The 9,826-nt window shown below is 47.8% G+C and overlaps 1 protein-coding gene across 1 annotated transcript; it reads left to right on the top strand.

The window, feature by feature from the left end:
• Window positions 1–8,398: 8,398 nt before the first annotated feature.
• On the top strand, window positions 8,399–9,760 carry LOC147981099 (transcription initiation factor IIB-2-like). The gene has a single exon (XM_087517031.1). The coding sequence runs from the start codon at window positions 8,511–8,513 to the stop codon at window positions 9,564–9,566; it is 1,056 nt and encodes a 351-aa protein (XP_087373157.1). The 5' UTR covers window positions 8,399–8,510; the 3' UTR covers window positions 9,567–9,760.
• Window positions 9,761–9,826: the final 66 nt, after the last annotated feature.

Raw genomic sequence — 9,826 nt, 5'->3', positions numbered from 1 at the left:
GAGTCGGAGTGATAGCTTCTCTCGGAGTGATTGTCGGAGTCGGAGCTGGATACCCATTCACCAACATGAGCTTGATGTCTTCGTTTTGTGTAGCTCCTTGATGACTTGTCCTTTCTTTCCGAATCCTTGCTTCTCTGGGATGTTGTTCGTTCATAACGATCATCTCTACTCCTCTCTCTTGATGGTGATTCTTCTCTTCTACTTCTTCTTTTTGGAGAATCTTCTCTTCTCTTGTAGGGTGTCGTACACTCATTGGAATAGTGTCCGGGTCTTCCACAATTGCAGCAATTTCGCTCTCGACTAGAAGATCTTTTGTCATTGTAGGACCTTGACTTGGAACTTCTCTCTTTGCTTCTACTCTTGTAGAACTTGTTGAAGTTCTTCACCATTAGGCTCAATTCTTCATTGAAGGTTTGTTTCTCACTTGATGATGTGGGAGCTTCACATGAGGCTTTGTAAGCACCACTTGACTTGTTATGGAGCTCATCCTTATCCTTGAGTGACATCTCATGAGCAACAATTCTTCCAATGACTTCCATTGGTTTGAGATCTTTGTAATTGGGCATCATTTGGATCAATGTGCATACGGTATCATATTTTCCGTCCAAAGCTCTTAGGATTTTCTTGATGATGAATTTGTCGTTCATCTCTTCACTTCCTAAGTCGGCGATCTCATTTGTGATAAGAGCAAGCCTAGAGTACATTTCAGCGACACCTTCACCATCCTTCATTTTGAACTTGTCAAGCTGACTTTGAAGCACATCCAACTTGGATTCCTTGACGGAGTCGGTACCTTCGTGCATATCAATCAAAGTATCCCAAATTTCCTTTGCATTCTCAAGACGGCTAATTTTGTTGAATTCTTCGGGGCACAATCCGTTGAAGAGGATATCACAAGCTTGAGCATTGTATTGCAGCATCTTCAACTCTTCCGCTGTAGCTTCACGATTCGGTTCTCTCCCATCAAAGAATTCACCTTGCAAGCCAATACACACAATAGCCCATACAGCGGTGTTATGTCCAAGATTATGCATTTTCATCTTATGCTTCCAACTAGCAAAATTAGTACCATCAAAGTAAGGACCTCTATGGTGGTAATTTCCCTCACTAGACGCCATACTCTCCTAGGTTGTGAAACCAAGGCTATGACTACCAAAAGCTATGGAAATCAAAGCAAATGGAGACCAAAGCTCTGATACCACTTGTAGGATCGAAAGTATGTCTAGAGGGGTGTGATTAGACTACTTGACCAAATAAAACTTATCCTTTTCCCAATTTTAGTTCTTGGCAGATTTTAGCAACTTTGGACAAGTCAAGCAATCTTAACACAATTCAAGCAAGCATGCAAAGAGTATATGAGCAGCGGAAAGTAAAGCATGCAACTTGCAAGAATGTAAAGGGAAGGGTTTGGAGGATTCAAACGCAATAGGAGACACGGATGTTTTTGTCGTGGTTCCGATATGTGGTGCTATCGTACATCCATGTTGATGGAGACTTCAACCCACGAAGGGTAACGGCTGCGCGAGTGCACGGAGGGCTCCACCCACGAAGGGTCCATGAAGAAGCAACCTTGTCTATCACACCATGGCTGTCGCCCACGAAGGACTTGCCTCACTAGTGGTAGATCTTCACGGAGTAGGCGATCTCCTTGCCCTTACAAACTCCTTGGTTCAACTCCACAATCTTGTCGGAGGCTCCCAAGTGACACCTAGCCAATCTAGGAGACACCACTCTCCAAGAAGTAACAAATGGTGTGTTGATGATGAACTCCTTGCTCTTGTGCTTCAAATGATAGTCTCCCCAACACTCAACTCTCTCACAGGATATGGATTTGGTGGAAATAAGATTTGAGTGGAAAGCAACTTGGGGAAGGCTAGAGATCAAGATTCATATGGCAGGAATGGAATATCTTGGCCTCAACACAAGTGTAGGTGGTTCACTCTCAGAAAAAGTAAGTTGGAAGTGTAGGTTCATTCCGATGGCTCTCTCCACGAATGAAGAGGAGGTGGAGGGGTATATATAGCCTCGACACAAAATCTAACCGTTACACGCAACTTGCCAATCTCGGTGGGACCGAATTGATAAACTCGGTCGGACCAATTCAGCAAATCTAGTGACCGTTAGGATTTTCGGTGGGACCGACATGCAACTCGGTAGGACCGATATGGTTAGGGTTAGGGCATAACGTAATCTCGGTGAGACCGATTACACAAACTCGGTGAGACCAATTTTGGTAATAAGCTAGCCAGAGACTTGGTCAGGTAAACTCGGTGGGACCGATTCGCTCATTTCGGTGAGACCGGAATGTTACGAAAGGGAAACAGAGAGTTTACATTGCAATCTCGGTGGGACCGATCGCTCATCTCGGTGGGACCGAAATGTTACGAAGGGAAACAGAGAGATTACAATCCCATCTCGGTGAGACCGAGATCCCTATTGGTGAGACCGATTTGCCTAGGGTTTGTGGCAGTGGCTATGACACCTGAACTTGGTGGCGCCGGATAGAAAGAATCGGTGGGGCTGAGTTTGACTTTTGGTTTAGGTCATATGTGGATGTGAGAAAGTAGTTGAGGGTTTTGGAGCATATCAGCCTCATTAAGCAACACCTCATCCCTCCTTGATAGTATTGGCTTTTCCTATAGACTCAATGTGATCTTGGATCACTAAAATAGAAAATGTAGAGTCTTGAGCTTTGAGCTTGAGCCAATCCTTTTGTCCTTAGCATTTTGAGGGGTTCACTTTTCTCATCCATGCCATGCCAATCATTGAGCTTTCCTGAAATATTAATCTTGAAATAGCATTAGCTCAATGAGATATGTTGTTAGGAATTACCAAAAACGACCTAGGGATAGTTGCACTTTCACTAGAGAACTCTGTCAATCACTATTTTATCTGGAAGATTAACTCCCAATTGATTCAAGTGATTGTAGTACTCAGACAATCTGAGTACATGCTCACTGGTTGAGCTATTCTCCTCCATCATGTAGGCAAAGTACTTGTCAGAGGTCTCATACCTCTCGACTCGGGCATGAGTCTGAAATACCAATTTCATCTCTTAGAACATCTTATATGCTCCGTGGCGTTCAAAACGTTTTTGAAGTCCCGGTTCTAAGCCATAAAGCATGGCGCACTAAACTATCAAGTAGTTATCATACCGAGCTTGCCAAACGTTCATAATGTTTGCATCTGCTCCTGCAATAGGTCCATCACCTAGCGGTGCATCAAGTACATAGTTCTTCTGTGCAGCAATGAGGATAATCCTTAGATCACGGACCCAGTCCGCATCATTGCTACTATCATCTTTCAACATAGTTTTTCTCTAGGAACATATCAAAAATAAACGGGGAGCTACATCGCGAGCTATTGATCTACAACATAGTTATGCAAATACTATCAGGACTAAGTTCATGATATATTAAAGTTCAATTAATCATATTACTTAAGAACTCCCACTTAGATAGATATCCCTCTAGTCATCTAAATGATCATGTGATCCATATCAACTAAACCATGTCTGATCATCACGTGAGATGGAGTAGTTTTCAATGGTGAACATCACTATGTTGATCATATCTACTATATGATTCACGTTCGACCTTTTGGTCTCCAGTGTTCCGAGGCCATATTTGGATATGCTAGACTCGTCAAGTTTAACCCGAGTATTCCACGTGTGCAAAACTGGCTTGCACCCGTTGTATGTGAACGTAGAGCTTATCACACCCGATCATCACGTGGTGTCTCGGCACGAAGAACTGTCGCAACGGTGCATACTCAGGGAGAACACTTATACCTTGAAATTTAGTGAGAGATCATCTTATAATGCTACCGTCGAAGTAAGCAAAATAAGATGCATAAAGGATAAACATCACATGCAATCAATATAAGTGATATGATATGGCCATCATCATCTTGTGCCTTTGATCTCCATCTCCAAAGCACCGTCATGATCACCATCGTCATCGGCTTGATACCTTGATCTCCATCGAAGCACTGTTGTCGTCTCGCCGACTATTGCTTCTACGACTATCGCTACCGCTTAGTGATAAAGTAAAGCAATTACATGATGATTGCATTTCATACAATAAAGCGACAACCATATGGCTCCTGCTAGTTGCCGATAACTGTGTTACAGAACATGATCATCTCATACAATAAAATTTAGCATCATGTCTTGACCATATCACATCACAACATGCCCTGCAAAAACAAGTTAGACGTCCTCTACTTTGTGGTTGCAAGTTTTACGTGGCTGCTACGGGCTGAGCAAGAACCGTTCTTACCTACACATCAAAAACCACAACGCGGTATAGTGATTGCTTTTTGATCTTCAGAAAGAACCATGTTCATTGAATCCGATTCAACTAAAGTTGGAGAAACTGACACCCACCAGCCACCTATGTGTGAAGCACGTCGGTAGAACCAGTCTCGCGTAAGCATACGCGTAATGTCGGTCTGGGCCGCTTCATCCAACAATACTGCCAAATCAAGAATCAACTAGTGACGGCAAGCAATATGTATATACCCACGCCCACAACTCCTTTGTGTTCTACTTGTGCATATAACATCTACGCATAAACCTGGCTCGGATGCCACTGTTGGGGAAAGTAGTAATTTCAAAAAAAAAAATCCTGCGCACACGCAAGATCATGGTGATGCATAGCAACGAGAGGGAAGAGTGTTGTCTACGTACCCTTGTAGACCGTAAGCGGAAGCGTTATGACAACGCGGTTGATGTAGTCGTATGCCTTCACGATCGACCGATCCTAGCACCGAAGGTACGACACCTCCGTGATCTGCACACGTTCGGCTTGGTGACGTTCCACGAACTCACGATCCAGTAGAGTGTCGAGGGAGAGCTTCATCAGCACAATGGCGTGATGACGGTGATGATGATGCTACCGGAACAGGGCTTCGCCTAAACACTGCTACGATATGACCAAGGTGTATTATGGTGGAGGGGGCACCGCACACGACTAAGAGATCAATGATCAACTTGTGTGTCTATGGGGTGCCCCTCCCCCGTATATAAAGGAGTGGAGGAGGGGGAGGGGGTCGGCCTCCTAGGCGCGCCCCAAGGGGAGTCCTACTCCCACCGGGAGTAGGATTCCCTCCTTTCCCTAGTTGGATTAGGAGAGAAGGGAGGGGGAGGAAGGAGGAAGGAAGGGGAGGGGGCGAGCCCCCTCCCAATTCGGATTGGGCTTGGGGAGGGGCGCCCCTCCTTTGCTCCCTTCTCCTCTCTCTCCCACTATGACCCAATAAGGCCCATATACCTCCCGGGGGGTTCCAGTAACCTCCCGGTTCATCGGTAAATGCCCGATCTCACCCGGAACCATTCTAATGTCCAAATATAGTCGTCCAATATATCGATCTTTATGTCTCAACCATTTCGAGACTCCTCGTCATGTCCATGATCATATCCGGGACTCCGAACTACCTTCGGTACATCAAAACACATAAACTCATAATACGATCGTCACTGAACGTTAAGCGTGCGGACCCTACGGGTTCGAGAACTATGTAGACATGACCGAGACACGTCTCCGGTCAATAACCAATAGCGGAACCTAGATGCTCATATTGGTTCCTACATATTCTACGAAGATCTTTATCGGTCAAACCGCATAACGACATACGTTGTTCCCTTTGTCATCGGTATCTTACTTGCCCGAGATTCGATCGTTGGTATCTCAATACCTAGTTCAATCTCGTTACCGGCAAGTCTCTTTACTCATACCATAATGCATCATCCCGCAACTAACTCATTAGTCACATTGCTTGCAAGGCTTATATTGATGTGCATTACCGAGAGGGCCCGGAGATACTTCTCCGACAATCGGAGTGGCAAATCCTAATCTCGATCTATGCCAACTCAACAAACACCATCGGAGACACCTGTAGAGCATCTTTATAATCACCCAGTTACGTTGTGACGTTTAGTAGCACACAAAGTGCTCCTCCGGTATTCGGGAGTTGCATGATCTCATAGTCATAGGAACATGTATAAGTTATGGAGAAAGCAATAGCAACAAACTAAACGATCATCGTGCTAAGCTAATGGAATGGGTCAAGTCAATCACATCATTCTCTAATGATGTGATCCTGTTAATCAAATGACAACTCATGTCTATGGCTAGGAAACTTAACCATCTTTGATTCAACGAGCTAGTCAAGTAGAGGCATACTAGTGACACTCTGCTTGTCTATGTATTCACACATGTACTAAGTTTCCGGTTAATACAATTCTAGCATGAATGATAAACATTTATCATGATGTAAGGAAATAAATAATAACTTTATTATTGCCTCTAGGGCATATTTCCTTCAGCTTGATCACACGAGACGCAGGGTGGTGACACAAGAAGATATGCAGATTCAGGCCCCTTGCGATGGAGATAAAAACCGTATGTCATCTTCTTTAGAGAGAGTGTTTTTTGCATATGGATGTGTGTGTGCAGAAGTTCCGAACCCGTAAGCAAATGTGAAGGAGGTCCCTATATAGATTTCAATATCCCCTTTCCTTCTACATTACAGGTCAATTAATCTAGCAATTTTGTATGCCCACTATCTACTGCAACGGGCGCCTTTATACACTAGTAACGGTAGGCTTGTATGATTAGAGAAACATCCTAATCAATGCTTCTGGCCGTCGAGCTTCCTTTTTCCGAGTGAAGAATCAGCCGAATGGGTGTTCTTCCTTCCGAATGGATCTCCATTTGGGTGTCCCCCGAGTGAGTAAACCACCAAGTTGGTCAGCATTCCGTTACTTTGTGAATGTGGACCTGGCCCCCATTGATGTGTGTGTGCAGAAGTTCCGAACCCATAAGCAGTCGCCAATGAGATGCTTATATAGATTTCACTAACCCCTTGCCTTCTACGTTACAGGTCAATTAATCTAGCAATTATGTATGCCCACCATCTACTACAATGGGCGCCTTCATACACTAGTAACGACCATGCTCTTATGATTAGGGAAGTCGCTATGAAATAATTTAAATCCTTCTAAAATAGTTGTTGTCAGTTGTGAAATTTATTTTAATTATTTAAATCAAATTGTGAAATAGTGAAATTCTATGTGGTGGGATATATAAAATACATCAGAAATCTTAGGTGGGCCTCCGCATGCATGATTCTTGGTAAAATCAGAGGGTGAATCTTTCCATCGTAGGTACCTTCTCCTTTAGAAATGACCTCCCCCTCTGTCGTGGGGGAGAGGGGGATTCTAACAGTAAGAGAGGGGGAATGAGGCTTGATCACGCTAGACACGGGAGGGTGATACAAGAAGATGTGCAGATTCAGACCCCTTGCGATGGAGGTAAAAATCCTAGGCCATGTTCTGAGGAGATGGTGTCTCTTGCTTATGGATGTGTGTGTGCAAAAGTTTCGAACCGTAGGCAATCGTCAAGTAGATGCTTATATAGATTTCGCTACCCCTTGCCTTCTATGTTACAGGTCAATTAATCTAGCAATTATGCATGTCCACTATCTACTGCAACGAGCGCCTTGATACACTAGTAACGGCAGGCTCTTATGATTAGGGAAACGTCTTAATCAATGCTTTCGGCCGTCGAGCTTCTTTTGTCCGAGTGAAGAATCAGTTACGTTGGTCAACATTCCGTTACTTGGTGAATGTGGGCCTGGGCCCCCATGGGCTTTCCCTGGGTCCGAGTAGGAGACGACCTCATCATCCTCCCCTTTCACATGCAAACCCTAATCGCGCTAGAGCTAGGAAGGAGCGGGAAAGGTAGGACAAAATCCATATCTCCACCGTCGGCGCAGCCCGGAGACTCTACACGCCTATCTAAATACAAGGATAGGATGAACCATTGACCATGACGTAGTACGTCGGTTTTGGCACAGTCCAGCAGCGACCAAAGTCGGAAGTGTGGGATGACGCAAACTCCGTCTCCTAGATCAGTCACCGGCAACTGTGAAGGGGACCATCACATCGGATGGACAGGCTTTCTTCCTCGTTGCCATCGCCACCATCACCACCGAAGCAGGGCGGATCTTGGGGACCATCACATCGGATGGACGGCCTTTCTTCCTCGTTGCAAAAGAATTTTTACTACACCAAATACCATACAAATTAATGCGATTTTAAGACTATTTGTCAAGGCTATGACATTGGTTTGACCAAATTATACTATCCACACCGTAAAAAAAAGGTCAAATTTCGACGGCACCCCAAGGCTGAGATTGTAGGTGCACCGAAGCCCAAACCCTATGGAAGGGGGAGTAGGTAGGTGGGTCTCTCTCTCGGCACTTGTTTCCCGGTCGGAATCGGAAAGAAACGCTCGTGTTGGATCCGGAACGAGACGAGGAGATGATGGATGCGCGAGTTGGAGTCGGGCCCCCACCGACCTTATCGCCCACGGCCACGGGTCTATAAAAGGGGCCATCGCGCGATGCCCAGACCCCAACCAACCGACCCAGAAGCCACACCCAAGGGAGCGCAAGCACAAACCCGAAACCAAATTCAGTCCTAGCGAGAGAGAGCGGCAGCCGGAGCAATGGGCGACGTCGCGAACGCCATGCGCTACTGCCCGGACTGCCGCCGCGCCGTCGCGGTGGCCATCAACCGCGCCTCCGGCGACACCGTCTGCGCCCTGTGCGCGCGCGTCCTCGGCCAGCGCTACGTCGACAAGTCCTCCGAGTGGCGCACCTTCCTCAACCAGGTCGGGGGCGTCGACGGCCGCAGCGTCGGCGGTGCCGCCGACCCTTCCCCCGCCCAGGCCGCCGTCACCGTCGCCTACCCCGCCGCAGGCGACGAGCGTTCCAAGGCGGCCGGCCACGCCGGGACGCACGCGGGGGAGGGCGCCTCCTCGGCACCACTACCGAGGATGCGCGGCGCGGTCGGCGCCGGCCCTTCGCGGGGCGGCGGCGGCGGCGGCGCGCCGAGGATGCGCGGCGCGGTGGGGCCGGTGCCCGACAGGGCGCTCGCCGAGTCTTTCCACGGCATCGACGACATGGCGGCGCGGCTGCAGCTGACGGCGGCCGTCAAGAACCGCGCCAGGGACGTGATCAGGAAGCTGGAGAACACGAAGGCGTTCCCCAAGGGCGGCAAGTGCCGGAACCGGCAGGCGCTCTACGCGGCCTGCCTCCACATGGCGTGCCGCGCCGAGGGCACGCCGCGGACGTTCAAGGAGCTGGCGTCCGTGACGGGCGACAGCGCCACGGCGGGGGTCAAGGACATCGGGAGGCTCGTCAAGGTCATGAAGGACTACCTCAGAGATGACGAGGGCGGGCAGGCGGGAGGGCAGATGATGATGATCGGCGCCATCGCGCGGCCGGGCGACTACATGCGCCGCTTCGGCTCGCTGCTCGGGATGGAGGACAAGGAGGTGGGCGCCGCGCTGGAGGCAGCGACGAGGCTGGAGAAGAACCTGGACGTGAGGCACAACCCCGACTCCATCGCCGCCGCCGTCATGTACATGGCCATCGAGCGCGCCGGCGTCGGGAGATCCATCCGCGACGTGTCCATGGCCACCGGCGTCAGCGAGGGGACCATCAGGGAGATCTACTACAAGGACCTCTACCAGCACGCCAACATGCTGTTCGGCCAGTAAGAATGGTGAACTTATGGAAGGAAGTTTGATCAAGACTTAGCGATGTTGAATTCCTAATAATGTTCTGCGTAAATTTGGCAACAAAGTCGGCCTGGTTCTGTCCATATGAGATCAACTCTAGGCCTTAGCGTTATTGTTTCTCTTCAGTCGCATTTAGTGTATGTGTTGTTTTCGATAGGCCTCTATTTGGATTCCATATTTGTATCCGCTATGTGTGCATCCTTGTACTTTTATCTTTCGAATAAACAACAAAATGTACA

The sequence above is a fragment of the Triticum urartu genome, chromosome 3A (assembly GCF_056163025.1).
Source record: "Triticum urartu cultivar PI428250 chromosome 3A, HENAU_Tu73, whole genome shotgun sequence".
Taxonomy (NCBI): Eukaryota; Viridiplantae; Streptophyta; class Magnoliopsida; order Poales; family Poaceae; genus Triticum; species Triticum urartu.
The sequence above is the reverse complement of the archived record's forward strand: the minus strand, read 5'-3'. Positions and strand labels throughout refer to the sequence as shown.

Bases quoted from the DNA above. Each gene is read 5' to 3' on its own strand.
- LOC147981099 (XM_087517031.1), top strand. From the start codon at position 8,511: ATGGGCGACGTCGCGAACGCCATGCGCTACTGCCCGGACTGCCGCCGC.